The sequence below is a fragment of the Lontra canadensis genome, unplaced genomic scaffold (assembly GCF_010015895.1).
Source record: "Lontra canadensis isolate GAN:19392208 unplaced genomic scaffold, GSC_riverotter_1.0 scaffold158, whole genome shotgun sequence".
NCBI lineage: Eukaryota > Metazoa > Chordata > Mammalia > Carnivora > Mustelidae > Lontra > Lontra canadensis.
Window position 1 is genome coordinate 160860 of NW_022631152.1, and position 16510 is coordinate 177369.

General features: G+C 37.5%; 1 protein-coding gene across 13 annotated transcripts in view; it reads right to left on the reverse strand.

Moving 5' to 3' along the window:
- The window catches only part of DOCK7 (dedicator of cytokinesis 7), a 205118-nt gene that overhangs the window by 160853 nt on the left and 27755 nt on the right, over positions 1–16510 (reverse strand). For all 13 annotated transcript variants that reach the window (XM_032844881.1, XM_032844877.1, XM_032844886.1 and 10 more), the window contains exons 3-7: positions 7331–7506; positions 7066–7134; positions 2475–2604; positions 2161–2373; positions 1721–1806 (exon numbers count right to left, since the gene is read on the reverse strand). In XM_032844881.1, coding sequence (XP_032700772.1) covers positions 1721–1806; positions 2161–2373; positions 2475–2604; positions 7066–7134; positions 7331–7506 — 674 coding nt within the window. The remainder of the gene's footprint in view (positions 1–1720; positions 1807–2160; positions 2374–2474; positions 2605–7065; positions 7135–7330; positions 7507–16510) is intronic.

Consider the following 16510-nt stretch of genomic DNA (forward strand, 5'->3'; position numbering starts at 1 on the left):
ACACCCAAAAATAGTAATAATGTCATTTGTTAACTATACTAGAATTAAAATTTCAAAGACAAATAAGTAAACCACTGACTTTTAAAAGGGAGAATTTTATATGTAAATTATATCATAATAAAGCTGCTTAAAAAAAACAAAAGATCGGGGGCGCCTGGGTGGCTCAGTGGGTTAAAGCCTCTGCCTTCGGCTCAGGTCATGATCCCAGAGTTCTGGATCGAGCCCCGCATTGGGCTCTCTGCTCGGCAGGGAGCCTGCTTTCCCGTCTCTCCCTCTGCCTGCCTCTCTGACTAGTTGTGATCTCTGTCTGTCAAATAAATAAATAAAATCTTAAAAAAAAAATCGTAAGAACTGATATTAGCTGTCCTCATATTCAAAAGATTCAATGCACTAAAACACTAACAAGTGTCTAGATAAATCTAACTAAATATATAATGCCTTGACTTTCAAAAGAAGAAAACTCTCCAAGTTATCCAGAAGTAGAAGTGGTCTATCCCTATGAATTGCTGCTTTTAGAAAGTCTATGAATTGAAACTTCCTTTTTCTTAAGTCAGAACTAACAATTAACTATAATATTAACACGATATAATGAAAAGAACATAGAGTTTCTTTTCTGTTACTGGGTGCAAAACAATGAGCATGCTTGTTAACTTCTGTTAATATTTTTAAATCCTGGTTTCCTCATTTGTAAAATGAATAAAATATCTACCTTATACAATTACACTGAAGACAGGATGAATTAAAATAAGGAGAAATTAAAATAAGAGAAAGCTCTTTGTGAAACAATATAAATTCAAGATAAATCATTTTGATGATGTTAGATCAGAAGTCACTTAACTTTTTTACATAAAAAAATATGTACTTCGGGGGATAGGAAAAGAATAAATGAAACAAGATGGGATCAGGAGGGAGACAAACCGTAAGAGACTCTTAATCTCACAAAACAAACTGAGGGCTACTGGGGGGAGAGGGTAGGAAGAGAGTGGTTGGGTTGTGGACATTGGGGAAGGTATGTGCTATGTGAGTGCTGTGAAGTGTGTAAATCACAGACCTGTATCCCTGGGGCTAATGATATATTATATGTTAATAAAAAAAATTTTTTTTTAAATATGTACTTCAAAATCTTAAAAAAAAAAATACCCACAAAGCCTACTATGAAACAAATGTATAATCAAGAGAAAAGCTACTCTGCCTTTATAGTCCCTAAGCCAAGTACAGCATCTGGCAAACACAAGATATTTAGGAAATGCTTTTCAAGTTTTAAGACTAATTATATATAGCTGTGACAAAGAGTCATCTCCACCTGCGAGCCAAAAATGCTCTTAAGCTCAGCTTCATACATCAGTTTTTTTTCTTTTTTTTTTTTTTTTAAAGATTTTATTTATTTACTTGACAGACAGAGATCACAAGTAGACAGAGAGGCAGGCAGAGAGAGGAAGGGAAGCAGGCCCCTGCTGAGCAGAGAGCCCGATTTGGGGCTCAATCCCAGGACACTGGGATCGTGACCTGAGCTGAAGGCAGAGGCTTTAACCCACTGAGCCACCCAGGCGCCCCTCATACATCAGTTTTAATGCTTAGTAGCCTTTAAAATTATGTATAGAACAATACTTCTCAAATGGACACAAATACAAGCATAAAGTCTATTGTGGTTTTGTTATACTAACACTCAAAATATTATTTGAAAAATAAAAGTTATAGAGTAAACAAAATGAATACTCACTTGAGTGATAAACATTTTACAAGAAGTCTTTGACCAAAATGCTCTTTGGGCACATCAGGAATACTAAGTCGTTCTATTGGCTCTTCCTACAAATAGACAAGCAACATTAAAAATGAACATTCTTACCACATTTCAACTCCTGATAATTTTTTAAGAACCTATTTTATTAATCTAATACGCAGAGTCTTCACAACTGAGTACAGAAAACAAGAACCAATTTACCCTCAAACAAGTCACTAGAGTCTAAATGTGCTCAATTCACAGAAGTTACATTACATTACATTAAATATATTCACTAAAATAAAAAGTATATTTCATTTACTAATTATACCTATGTTTCTATTAAGTTTTATTCCCTACATTATTATAATACTGTATGCAGTACTCCCCAAATACCTATCTTAATAATCATCTGCTTCTTCATATCCAAGTATCTATACCTCATCCGGTGACGGGTGCAGAGCAAAGAGTTCCTTGTGGCGGTTCGATTTCCTTTGGTCATCATTCTGACGGTCTATTTCTTCATTGGGAGTTCGATCAAGTAAATTGGGAAGCAAAGCATCAGGAAGCGAATTTTTCAAGTCAAAAATACTGCAGGCCCAGCTACCCCTTGGAGTATCATCTATTGACATCGAACGTCTTTTAAGATCATCCTGTCATGCAAAACATTAAATATAAATATATTAATAAAGAAATTAAAAAATAAACTACTTTAAAATTATTTCTTTTAGTCATTTAAAAATAGAGACATTACTTGCTCATCCTGGTAGCTGTTGCCATCTGGAGCTTCATCAGATTCAAAGACCTGTTTTGGCAAACCTTTTTGCCTTTCTTTCTGTTTATCTAACGTATTAGGATTAAATCCTGTTCCCAGTTTATGATACCTATTCAAAATAAAATAGTTAAGTAAATGTCAGTTTTTGGGAAACTTTTCATTTCATCATTATGTAACAAGCCAACTGTTCTCTGCATTATTTCTTTACATTAAATAGGATACATTCCAGCAGTTTTGATTGTGTTCAACACTGAACCAGAAGTTTAAGAAGACTTCCATTCGAAGTTCCTTTACTCCAACTAGAGAGCAGATTAGGAGATTCCAGACATTAAGTCACATTCTCCTTCTTTCTACAACAACCATGTATATCTAACTTGAGTTGTACTTTCAATCCAGATGATTTTTTTTTTTTTTCAGTTAAAAGAAAGGATGGGAAGCCAGGTTAAAGAACAGAATGAGACACTGTAAATTTTTATTTTTTTTAAGATTTTATTTATTTGACAGACAGAGATCACAAGCAGGCAGAGAGGCAGACAGAGAGAGAGGGGGAAGCAGGCTGAGAGCAGAGAGCCCGATGCGGGGCTCAATCCCAGGACCCTGGGATCATGACCTGAGCCAAAGGCAGAGGCTTTAACCCACTGAGCCACCCAGGTGCCCCAACAGTATAAATTTTTAAAAGGCAGAAAAATATAAAGCATCGAATTTTTTTTTAAGATTTTATTTATTTATTTGACAGAAAGCAAGAGAGCACAAGTAGGCAGAGCAACAGACAGAGGGAGAAGCTGGCTCTCCACTGAGGAGGGAGCCCAATGCAGGACTTGATCCCAAGACCCCAGGACCATGACCTGAGCTGAAGGTAGCTGCTTAACTGACTGAGCCACCCAGGCACCCATGAAGCACTGAATCTTAAAATTTCAAATAGCCAAAAATAAAAGTTCCTATATGTCATCAAGGATAAAAGATCTTAAACAAGTTACAACTACAGACTTTAAAAAGGGAAAAACAGCAAGATCTACACCATTGTATACATATATCAGTTAACATATATTGCTACATAATATATATATTTGACATAAAATAATTCTTAAATTAATGTAACCTTCTTTCCTAAAAATCCAATACCCAAGAACATTAAACAGACATTTAGGTCAAAGAGCAATTATAGGGTGCCTGGGTGGCTCAGATGGTTAAGCGTCCGCCTTTGGCTCAGGTCGATCTTGGGGGTCCTGGGATGGAGCCCCACATCGGGAATTCCTGCTCAGCAGGGAGTCTTCTCCCTCTCCCTCTGACCCTATTGCTCTGCTCATGCACTCTCTCTCTCTCTCTGTATCTGCCTCAAATAAATAAATAAAATCTTCAAAAAAAAAAAAAAAAAAAGAGCAACTACTGTTCCACACCTCATATAGTTCACCTGGGGAAAAATTTAATTGGAGCAAAAACAATTATGACTACAGAGGATGATATGGCTCCTGCCACCACTGAATTTATGAAATAGTAAAGAATCACACTTGATACAAATGATTCATATTGTGTCTTGTTGCTAAAGATAATAAAATAGCAGCTACATGATGTTCATTATCCCAGTGTAATCACAAAATAAAAGAAAGCATTCCTCTGTGAAAGAACTAAAATAAAGATATTCAATATAATAACATGAAAGGTTTTATCCTTCATGAAATGTTTTAAGTTCCTTAATTTGTAAAATTGCATGCTAAGCCACTCCTATAAACTAGAAATGTGTTCAATTCTATCTCCTTTATGTCCTAAAATATTGACAGTATAAAATTCACAAGAGATGAGAAGAATGACATGATTCATGATCAATATTCTTTCTAAATTATCACTCTGACCTCTAGTTGATTGCTGTAAGACTTTCTATGATTACCCATCCAACCCCACATACCACCTCCACTATTGCTAGGACCTCGTATCTCAGCATGCTGTCCCTCATTTATTCTATTCCAGCCACACTGACCTCTTTCCTTGCACACTTCCAGTATGGAGCCTTTCCATGTGCTATTCTTCCCTCTGCCTAATACTATCTTCCTCCGGATATCCAGGGGGCTCACTCCCTTACTTCCTTCAGGTCTCTTCTGATTAGTTTACAAAGCAGGAAATTGAGCCACTCTTCTTGGAACTCCCTATCCTCCTCACCCTACTTTTTTTTTTTTCTCTGTAAGAGTCACGTCCACCACACCTCCTAGGTATTTATCTGTGTTGGTTTACTGTCCACTGCCCTCATCACCAACTAGAAAGCAAGCTCCACGAGGGCACAGAGCTGTTGACTGCTGTATCATCACTGATTAGCATAGTGCCTGGCACATTCCAGACTCTCAGCAAGCACTTGCTGAATGAATAAATAAATGAAGTACTTTCTGTCCCTTTATCCTTCTGTGCTGAATTATAGACGAATGGTGTGGTTTCGTCTTATGGAATACTATTCCACTCCTCAGTCATGCCCACTCCGCCATTAAGCCCATCTGCTGAATTTTTAATATTTTTTCACTGAAAAAAATATTAATTTCTAAAGATAACTAGTTGATTTTCATATGTCTACCACATCCTTTCATATCTCCTTGAGGATATTAATTACACTTACAGGTCTTGATCTGTGTTCTATTAACTACTGCCAACTTTAAATTGTTCTGTTACTTGGAGATTGATAATTCTCTTTGAAGCATGCTGGTTTTCATTAAATCATGGGCAATTCTGGGTTCTGTGCTCATTTTTAAATCCATAACCCCATATCCACCTAAAAACACTATCTATTCTGCTCAGCCCATATCCGGCGGTTGTAGAGAAGAGGCAATTATGCTGTCAGGCAGAATCTGCCAGTATCCACTCTTCTGGGTCTGAGGGGCCCCTTCTTCCAAGGCATGCCCACCCTGAGCACTATATTATCAGCTCAAGCCCCCAAAATCATTGCTCTAAAAAAAAGGCATAGATATCTCTGCAGGCATTCCTGTGCACACATGGTACAGGGGTCAAAGTAACCATATGTCCAACAGTTACCCCAGGACCCTTTCCCCTGCCTGAATTCACTACTTCTGAGCTTACAACCCTACTGAAGTTTTTATATATATCTTCTCCTTAGATTATTCTGTACTATGGTTTTCTCTTATGTTCCAATCGCACCCTATCTTCTATCCTTCAGGGATACTTTAAAACCTATAGCCCAACAAAAGTGCCCCTTTTGCCATTTACTACTGCAGATAATAAATAAAATAATATCTGATGTTACAGGAAAAACTGAAGCATTAGAACCTGATGTTCCTAGGTTCTAATCCAGACTCTCCCACTTTCTGGCTGGGAGACCTCAAAGACATTACTTAACTCTGAGCCTGAGCTTTGTCATCTGTTGGAACCTTAACTGAAACTGACTGTCAAGGGCCCAGTAAATGCTTGATACACAGTAAGTACCCAAAAATGTTAACTACCTTACCCTCTTGCCTAAACCAAGGTCAGTAACCCCATGAGAGTTAAGTAGTAGACTCCATGATTCTGAGATTAATGTTTTGCAACTAATCTCTTTATATTAAGATTTCTAATTAGAAGTTTCCAACATACATGTTTAGAGGTAAAAACCTGAGTTATCTGACAGAGGAACAGTTTTCTTCAGTAATGTCTAAAATCTATCTATTGAAATACTTATCAAAATGGTAAGTTGATAAAAACAGCTCTTCTTTATAAAAGGTAGCAGACTGTGCTCTTATTAGGTCACACTAAAACTAAAAAGCATGTCAGCAGTATCCCCAAGTGATGTTTAGCAAAATATTAAACCCACTGAAATAAGACAGCAGCCATAAGGGCAAAACAATAAGCAAAGGATACAAGACCGTTTCTAGTACAATTTAGCACAGATAACTTCATTCCTGAAAACCATGTCATAACAGAATTCTCCACTACTTCAGTAATTTATTTTTCTTCTAGAAAAATAAGGCTAAGAATTTTCAGTATGAAGACTCTTCATTATGCAAATTAAAATTAGCAAAGCAAACGTACTTTTTTTTCTTAACCTGACTCGATATCTCAAATACATTCATTAGAACAATAAATTTTGTGGTAGAACAAAACATTACTTTTTAAAAATATTTACCTGATTCGATATACTGGTCAATGTCCTATAAATACTTAGTTAGTAAAGGGTGGAGACCTTTCAAACAGCTTGATCTGGAAAGCTGGCTATTCAAATTAATTTAGCCACTTAAGTTTTAATAAACTGGATTCTTTTTGAGAAATGCAAATTATTCATCAATACCTACCCATGATTTCCCAAAGGAGTTAGACCATAAATTATTATAATTATATATTATTAGTTATTAATGACTTACAATAATATAGAAATACTACTGATAAATCTATTATTTTATAAGGAAAGTTAAGTGATATAGGCTGCAGTAACTACAGAACTCCTAAGGAGAAAATATCTACATATAGTAAGTTCTTCTTTTGTTTCTTCAGCTGTTTTTTTAAATGAATGTTCGGGTCTCATAATTATTATTAATCTACCTTAATCCACTTATAGATCTTACTCAGCATTTCTTAATGTTATAATAAACATATGACTTACTTTCTGATTACAATTGCCCAGTCTTCTGTATAACTTCTTATACAATCTCGAACATGTGGATCCATTTCACTATTTTAAAAAAGAAAACAGATTTGTAATTTAGTAAGGAAAGCACCGATGTTTGTAAATTTGGTTGCTTCAGTTCTTATCATATACTAGGCAACAACAAACAACACTACCACAAGAAACAGGATCTAAATAGAATCAAGGGAGGTAGCCTTTCCATAGTTACACGCAAACCAAAAATAGGTAAATGTCACCTTACCTTTCTTCAGGTACAGCTGACACAAGGGTTCTGCAGTCCCTAGGACTATAAACAACTTCGATATCATCTGGAGGGAACTCAATCAAATCCCTTAAAGGTCCAGAATCCACAGCTAAAGGATGAGTAATGAGGTATTCTTCCAAATCCACGGGGTCCACCGCTTCAGTAAGGGGCACCTTTATAAAGAAGGGTGGGTGTGAGAGGTGGGTAGAAAGGGAGAGGCAGATATAAAAATTTTAAAACTTTAACCAAAGGAAATTCACTGTTTTTAAAAAATACATGCTTTTAACCTAGTTATTTCTAAAATGTCAGCAGAGATTCAGCCAGATGTACTAAAGAAACCACAGGGTGTTGGCCTTTTTATACTTGTTTATACTTTTGGGTCAATATACCAATCTTCTCGCTTAGACTTTGCCCATTCCCCTCACATAAGGTCAGTAATAATAATTAACAGTTTTAGAATACTTCACGGTGACAAAATGCTCATTGGAAGGATTCTTTTTTCTTTTTTATATCCTTGGAATTGTCACTGCTAAGTTTATAAGCAGCACTTTTACTTTTATTTGATGTTATTGTTGATTATTCTAGTAAAAACATATAATCAGTCTGTAGCAGGCTGGGCCCTCCAAAGATCTCCACATCCCAACCCGTGAACCTTATATGGCAAAATAAAAAATTAAATACAAATAAAAGGGTATTTGAAGATATGATTAAGGATCCTAAAATGGGGACATTATCCTAGATTATGTAAGTCCTAAGTATAATCGTATATATTCTCATATGGAGACATAGGAAATTTGGTGCACACAGAGGAGAAAGCCACATCAAGACACAGCAAAGAGAAATTTGAAGATTCTGGCATTAAAGACACAACTGATATGGCCTCAAGCAGCCACCAGATCTGGACGAGGAAAGGAACTGATTCTGAAGGAAGTCTCTGACGGGAGTGTAACCTCACGAAAACCTGGACTTCTGCCCACTGATATTAAGTTCTGAACTCCAGCACTGTGAGAGAATAAATTCCTGTTGTGTTAAGCCACACAGTTTGTGGTAATTTGTTACAGCAGTCACAGGAAAGTAATACACAGAATCTGTTAAAAGTATCTATTAGCAATAATAGAATATTCACAGAATTCCTTAGCCAAGTTGAAATTATACATTTTAATGAGATACCCTACTTCTTATCTAACATGAGAAAAAATATTAAGCAAAACTGTGAAGAATTATATAACAAATGTGCAGTTGTGGACCAATGAAAATAAAATAAGAACATGTAATTTTTCAAGATGTTCAACTAGGTAAAAACACTGAGACTCGCAGGTATGTGTTACAAAATAGAACGTGTTGTAATCTATGATGCTTTGGATGAACAACCCCCAACAGGTAAAGCAACATTTTAAAGATAGTTAAGTAAAGTAAAAAGTGTCTAGCAAATCATAAACACTCAAATGAGAGTCGTTATTATCATTATATGCTTTCTCATTCAAACTTCTCCCAAACCCTGTAAGTTAGAGAAAGTTAGTATATCAGTTCTATGACGAAGGGCATTTGTGCTCAAAGAATTCAAACAGGGGCGCCTGGGTGGCTCAGTGGGTTAAGCCGCTGTCTTCGGCTCGGGTCATGATCCCGGCATCCTGGGATCAAGCCCCGCATCAGGCTCTTTGCTCAGCGGGGAGCCTGCCTCTCTCTCTCTCTCTCTGCCTGCCTCTCTGCCTACTTGTGATCTCTCTCTGTCAAAAAAATAAATAAAATCTTTTAAAAATAAATAAATAAATAAATAAATAAAACTAATTCAACTCCTGAAAATGAAATAGCCACTAATGACAGTGCAAAATTTAAAAAGGGGTGATCAGGCTCTATAATTCATTTTTTTTCATTCATAAGCATTCCATCTTACCTATTCTCTTAAGTACATCATAAACTATCATGCTGTATAGTTTATACACCATATACTATCCCTGTTCCTTTTTTTTTTTTAAGATTTTATTTATTTATCTGACATAGAGAGATCACAAGTAGGCAGAGAGGCAGGCAGAGAGAGGCGGAAGCGGGCTCCCCGCCGAGCAGAGAGTCTGATGCAGGGCTCAATCCCGGGACCCTGAGATCACGACCTGAGCCAATAGAATATTCTTCAACCACAATTACTGAAAAAACTTGGTATCTATACTGGGGGGGAATGAATCTCAATCCTTATATCGCAACATAATTTAAATTGAGATGGATCATGGACATAAATATAAATATACTAAAACCATAAAACTGCTAGGGGAAAACATCTTCATGATTTGGGAGCAGGCAAAGGTTTCTTAGACATGACACAGAATCGTAAGAGAAAAATCTCACGTATCAAAAACTAGTTAAAATGAATATGCAATTCACAGTAAGAGGAAATATTCACAAGACATATTCAACAAGGGACTGGTGTCTACAATATATAAAGAATTCTTATATCTCAATAATAACAAGACAAACCACCCTCCCAAATCAGGGGTAAAGTTGACAAGGCATTCACATAGGAAGACACAGGAATGGCCAGTCAGCACTCAAAAAAGTGTTCAATGTTTAAAGTCACTAGCACATACACATATTTCACATATTTTTCCCTATTCTCCCCACTAATTACAACTATAAATCCTGGATAGTTTATACAAAATAAACAATAGAAGACTAAGAGGTAGAGAAAAAGGCAAATCAGCAGGGACCTCGGGACTCAAGAAATGGTGTTAACAGTGGGTTAGCTAAAATTTCTTTTTGCCTTGTTTGGAGCTAGAAAGGCTCACAAACCAGAAACACCAAGACACATGGCATGGGGTGAGTCAGGGGAGGGTAAACCCCAATAAAATCCTTTTCTCCCCAGCCAAAGGACCAAGAGAGGGGCAGCACTGCGAAATAGAAGAGTTTTCTTTCTTCCTTCCTTCCTTCCTTCCTAAAGATTATTTATTTGACAGAGAGTAAGAGCGCACATGCTCACACAGGACTAGCAGGCGGAGAGGTAGAGGGAGAGGGAGAAGCAGGCTCCTCACTGAACGAGGAGCCCAACACGGGGCTCGATCCCAGGACCCCAGGTCCATGACCCAAGCTGAAGGCAGATGTGTAACCGACCGAGCCACTCAGGCACCCCAGCAAAACAGAAAAGTTTTAGACAATAACCACTCTACTTCAGCCAAACACTGTATGAAAAACTGTGGACCCACCAATATCTACACAAGCAAGACCAAATGGAAAGCTAGACTTCACCCTCTCAAAGTTGTAATAAGGCATCCAACACTCCCCACCAAGCATGGATTCAAAGAAGTCAGAGTAGGGAACCAGGATTTTCATACCTACTAGGAGCTATGAGCCTCCCACCTCCACAGTGTCAATGGAGACCACGTAGAGGCATCTACTCATTCAGTAATACCAAGGTACTTCTTCCTCTTACTGTTGGGATAGCATATGAGGCGGTCTATATATAATACAATAAAGGGTAAAGGGACAGAAAGGTACATAAGATTTCTAGACTTCACTCAAACTGTTAAAATGTCAACACTAGTTTTGTGATGTTATGTAAATATAATACCTAAGCAACCACTAAAAAGGCTATACAAAGATAATGCACTCAATCAGCCTGCAGATAATCAAAATGGAAATCTAAAAAAATGTTCAGGTAACTCAGAGGGAAATTGGAAAAAGAAAATAGAAAAACAAAAAAACAGGGACACCTGGGTCGCTCAGTCAGTTAAGCATCTGCCTTCATCTCAGGTCATGATCTCAGGGTCCTGGGATCAAGTCCCACATCGGGCTCCCTACTTAGCAATGAGTTCACTTCTCTCTCTCCCTCTATGATCTCTCTCGCTCTCTCTCTCTCAAATAAATTAATTAAAAAAAAAAAAAAGAACAAACAAAAAATAAAATGGCAGACTAAAGCCATAGCAAAATAATAATAATATTAAATGTAAATGTCTGCATACACCAATTAAAAGAGAACAGCAGAATGGTATGACCCACCTGTATGGTGTACAAAAAATTCACCTCAAATAAGACAATATAAGGAAGTTGAAAATAGAAGAATGGATAAAGATATACCATACAACATTAATCAAAAGAATTCTGAAGTGGTTATATTAAAATCAGACCTTCGGGGCCTGGATGGCTCAGTTGCTTAGGCAACTGCCTTCAGCTCAGGTCATGTTCCCAGAGTCCCAGGATTGAAGTCCCGCATCAGGCTCCCAGCTCCACAGGGAGTCTGCTTCTCCCTCTGACCTTCTCCCCTTTCATGCTCTCTCTCACTGTCTCTCTCTCAAATACATAAATAAAATCTTTAAAAAATTAAAAAATAAAATCAGACCTCAGAGCAAAATAAAGTATTAGATAAAAAGGGACATTATCTGATGATAACAGCTATAATCCAACAAGAAGACTCAGGAATCTTTTTCCCCCCCTTAAGATTTATTTATTTATTTATTTGACAGAGAGAGAGAGAGAGAGAGATCACAAGTAGGCAGAGAGGCAGGCAGAGAGAGAGGGGGAAGCAGGCTCCCCGCTGAGCAGAGAGCTCGATGTGGGGCTCGATCCCAGGACCCTGGGATCACGACCCAAGCGGAAGGCAGAGGCTCAACGCACTGAGCCACCCAGGCGCCCTGAAGACACAGCAATCTTAAAGGTGTATGGTACTAAATAGCTATAATTATGTGAAAAATTAAGAGAACTGAAAGGAAAAATAAGATATAATCTACATTAAAACTGGAGACTTCAAAACCTCTCTCTCAACAACTGATCGGTAACTGGACAGAAAACCAATGAGGATATGGTAAAACTCAACAGCACCATCAACCAACAGGATTTAACTGACATTTATAAGACAGTCTGCCTAACAGCAACAGAATAAACACACTTTTCAAAAGCCCAAAAAGCATATACCAAGACAGACCATATCCCCAGCCATAAAACAAACCTCAACAATTGTAAAAGAACTAAAATCACAGTCTGTTCTTTGACCGTAATATAAACAAATTAAAAATTAGCAACAGAAAGATAACAGGAAAATCTCCACTTAGAAAATGAACAATATACTTCCAAATAAGCCATGAATTGTAAAAGTCTGAAAAGTGAAATTTATAAAATACGTTGAACTAAATGAAAAAATAACATAACAAAATTTGTGGGATGAAGGAAATGCAGATCAAAAACATAGATACTACTTCATACCCATTATGATGGCTATTATAAAAAAATGGAAAACAGTGGGGCCTGGGTGGCTCAGTGGGTTAAGCCTCTGCCTTCGGCTCAGGTCATGATCCCAGGGTCCTGGGATCGAGCCCTGCATCAGGCTCTCTGCTCAGTGGGGAGCCTGCTTCCTCCCCTCTCTCTCTGCCTGTCTCTCTGCCTACTTGTGATCTCTGTCTGTCAAATAAATAAATAAAATCTTTAAAAAAAAATGGAAAACAAGTTTAGGAGAAGATATAAAGAAATCAGAAGCCTTTCAAATGTTCCCAAAATAATCATACCAAAAAACAGAATTCCCTATGATCTAATTCCAAGTCTAGGTATTCCCCCCAATAACTGCAAATAGGACTCAAACAGACACTTGTACACTCGTGTTCACAGCAGTGATACACCAACAGCCAAAACATGGAAACAACATGTCCATCAACAGATGAATGGATCAACAAAATGTGGTATACACATACAATGGTATATTATTGAGTCTTAACATGGACAACCCTCTGAAGAAATGCTGAGTGAAATAAACCAGAGACAAAAAAACAAGTATTGTATGACTGCACTTTATAGGATATATAGAACGGACAAATTTATAGAATAGAACAGAGGATACTCGGGACTGGGAGGAGGGGGCAACTGGGAGTTACTGTTTAATGGGTCTAAAGGGTTTCAGTTTCAGATAATGAAAAATTTCTGGAAATGGACAGCGGTGATGGATAGTGGGGGTGATAATTACATAATATTGTGAATACACTTAATGCCACTGAATTATACACTTAGAAATTGTTAAAATAAAAAAAATTTTTAAAAAAAGAAATTTTTAAAATAATAAATTTTATGTTACATATATTTTATCACAATATAGATAGACAGACAGATAGATTGAAGTCAACTTTTAAAAAAAAATTTTTAGGTCCTATTTCTCTGCCCAGATATTATTTCTAGGGCAGCATACCATTCAGGATTCAAAGTGTCACAAATGAATATTCAATGAAAATAATGACAAAAGCTGGGAGTCCTTGTATATATCTAATTCAAAATTAATCTTTCCTCAAAGAATGACCAACCATACATGAGTAAGTCTTAGGGAAGGGAAGGAAGCTGTGACACTTTCTTAAAAACACCAAAAAACGATCTTGTTTCCCAAATTCACACAGGTCACTGGCTTTCTAGAGGCGGTGTTAGCTAGACTTGGATCACAGAATCAAGTTTATTTTTGCTACAACTACCTCCCCTCCCTCTGATGCCCAACAGAGACAGCTGCTTGGGTTAGTCTTGGAATGTGGTGATGAGCTGATTATAACTATAAATTATTTTGCAAGACTCCAAGGAAAGATCCTGTATTTACTGACCCAAGGGAAGAGATTACAACATGATTTTCTAGAAGACTGTGGCTGGGGGACACCTGGGTGGCTCGGTCAGTTGAGCAGCTGCTTTCAGCTCAGATCATGATCCCAGGGTCCTGGGATCAAGTCCTGCATCGGCTCCTTGCTTGACAGGGAGCCTAGCTTCTCCCTCTGCTTGCGCTCTCTCTCTGACAAGAAAGTAAATAAAATCTTTTGGAAAAAAAAAAGAAAGAGCATGGCTGGGCTGTAAGCAGGGTTAAAGGGTGATGAGAAGCAATAGTGAAGCACTACAGAACCTCTAACAGGCAACGGTACCACACTTTCTTCAACAATCATTGTGTTGGGATTTGGAGGACATATTTAGTGTTAAGATTTCTTTCAATCCTTTCTGGTGCACCATCAAAAGTTCTGGTATTTGACAGAGGTTGTTTTGGGCTGGGGATGGGAGGTTAAGAGGTGACAGATGAAGAGTTTCTGAGGTGATAAAATGTTCTAATGACTGTGGGGATGGTTACAGACATCTGTGAATACATTAAATCCACTGATTTGTAAATTAAATGGGTTAACTATTCGGTGTGTGATTCAAACTCCAATAATGCTGTTAAAAAAAGTTAAACCAGAATCTAACAGTTAGAGGAAATATGAATGATAGAGAAATGAGTCTATAAGGAAGAAATTTCAAAAAAGTTGAACCAGAATCCTAGTCAGCCACAGGGAATGAAGGAGATAGAGAAACAAATCTACAAGGAAGCAAACATAAAATCCAAAAAAATGGGCAATTCTATAAGGCAACTAATTCAATTTTCTCAATAAGCTCAATGGCATAAAAACAAAGTTAGAAGTTGGGGGAGGAAGAAACTAGTTGTTTTTATTTTTGTTTTAGCACAAGTGAGCTAAAACCAAATGCTATCTGTGGATTTTATGTGGAACTCCATTTGAATAAAACAACTATAAAAAGATATTTATGAGATAATCAAGGAAATTTAGCAGGTACTGGATATTAGATGATACCAAGGAATTACTGTTAATTTTGATTAAGTGTGATAACAGCATTGTTGTTAAGTAAGAAAATATCAATGGTTATACTTGTCTTTCTATTTCTATGAATGTTTAAAGATCCCCAAAAGTTAAAAATACTTTATCAAAGAGAATACAAGAAGACAAATTGATGTCAGGAAGCTCTGACAATCCTTTGAAGGAACTCTGTTGCAAAGAAGAGCAAAGAAATACAGAAGGCTGGGGACAGGTAGAAAAGTAGGGCAAAACAGAAGGATTTTTTTAAATGGGAGAAATAACAGCATGTCTGTACACTGATGGGAATGACTGGGTAAATAGGGAGGAAAGGTGATAAAGGAGAAGGGAGAATTACTAAAGGGGAGCATTTCAATAATTGAGTCAAGTAGGGACTGACTCATCCCTCCGCTTGTCCACGAGTGGTTCACCTAGAGTCACAGGTGTACAGGTAGACTACATGGGTACAGATGACAACTGGTGAATACACATGGTGGTAGGAGTATGTGGACGTTCTTTTCTGACTTGCTTCAATTTTCACAAGTACAATATGAAGCCAAATTATCTGAGGAGTAAAAATGGGAAAAAGCGATTAGGGCTTAAGAGTAGGAGGCACGAGGGGCGCCTGGTTGGCTGAGTGGGTTAAGCCTCTGCCTTCGGCTCGGGTCATGATCTCAGGGTCCTGGGATCAAGCCCCGCATTGGGCTCTCTGCTCAGTGGGGAGCCTGCTTCCTCCTCTCTCTGCCTGCCTCTCTGCCTACTTGTGATCTCTGTCAAATAAATAAATAAAATCTTAAAAAAAAAAAAAAAAAGAGTAGGAGGCACGAAATAAGCAAACTGTAACAGTGGGGAAATGAATGAACTGGGAAAACATACTATCTGCCTGGAAATGTTAAAGCCTTCATGAGTGAATGCTCATAAACTGAGGAAGACCATTCATTAGGATTATTTTTCTCCAGACACTCAGCTGCCCAAGTGCAGGTATGAACTAGGCGGAGAGCTGGATTTTGAACAGCACTGAGGTTGTGCCAGTGAAATGAGAAGTTAAGGAATTCAAGGTTACATGCAAGAGAGTCATTACAATGATCATCAAATAATTTAAGTTTGGTAAGGAGAGAAAAGAAAACATGAAAGTGTGAGGAGCAGGAAAAAGTCAGTAGGACCATGGGATTCTAGGTTTTGGGGGTGAAGGACAGTTGGAGTCGGATACCAGAATAAGACGGGCACCTGGCTGGCTCAATCAGGGAGCGTGCGACTGACTCTTGATCTCAGGGTCATGAGTTCAAGCCCCACACTGGGTGTGGAGCCTACTTAAAAATAAAAACAAATTTTAAGAAGGATACCAGAACAAGAGAACAAGAAAGGTAAGAAGCAGTAGCCAGAGAGTAAGAAACATAAAACTGAGATTACAGAGGGGTCACGATTATTTATAATGGCCAATCTAGGGCATGACTACAGAAGTGAGTGGCTGAGGTATAACACAGGACATAGAATATCACTATAAAAACGGAGTTCAAGACTCTGAGAGGGTATTAAAAGGATCACCTCCATGTACATTGAAATCACCTACAAATGCATATATTCTAAAACTTCTCCAATCAATGTGTTACTGTTGTTAAAT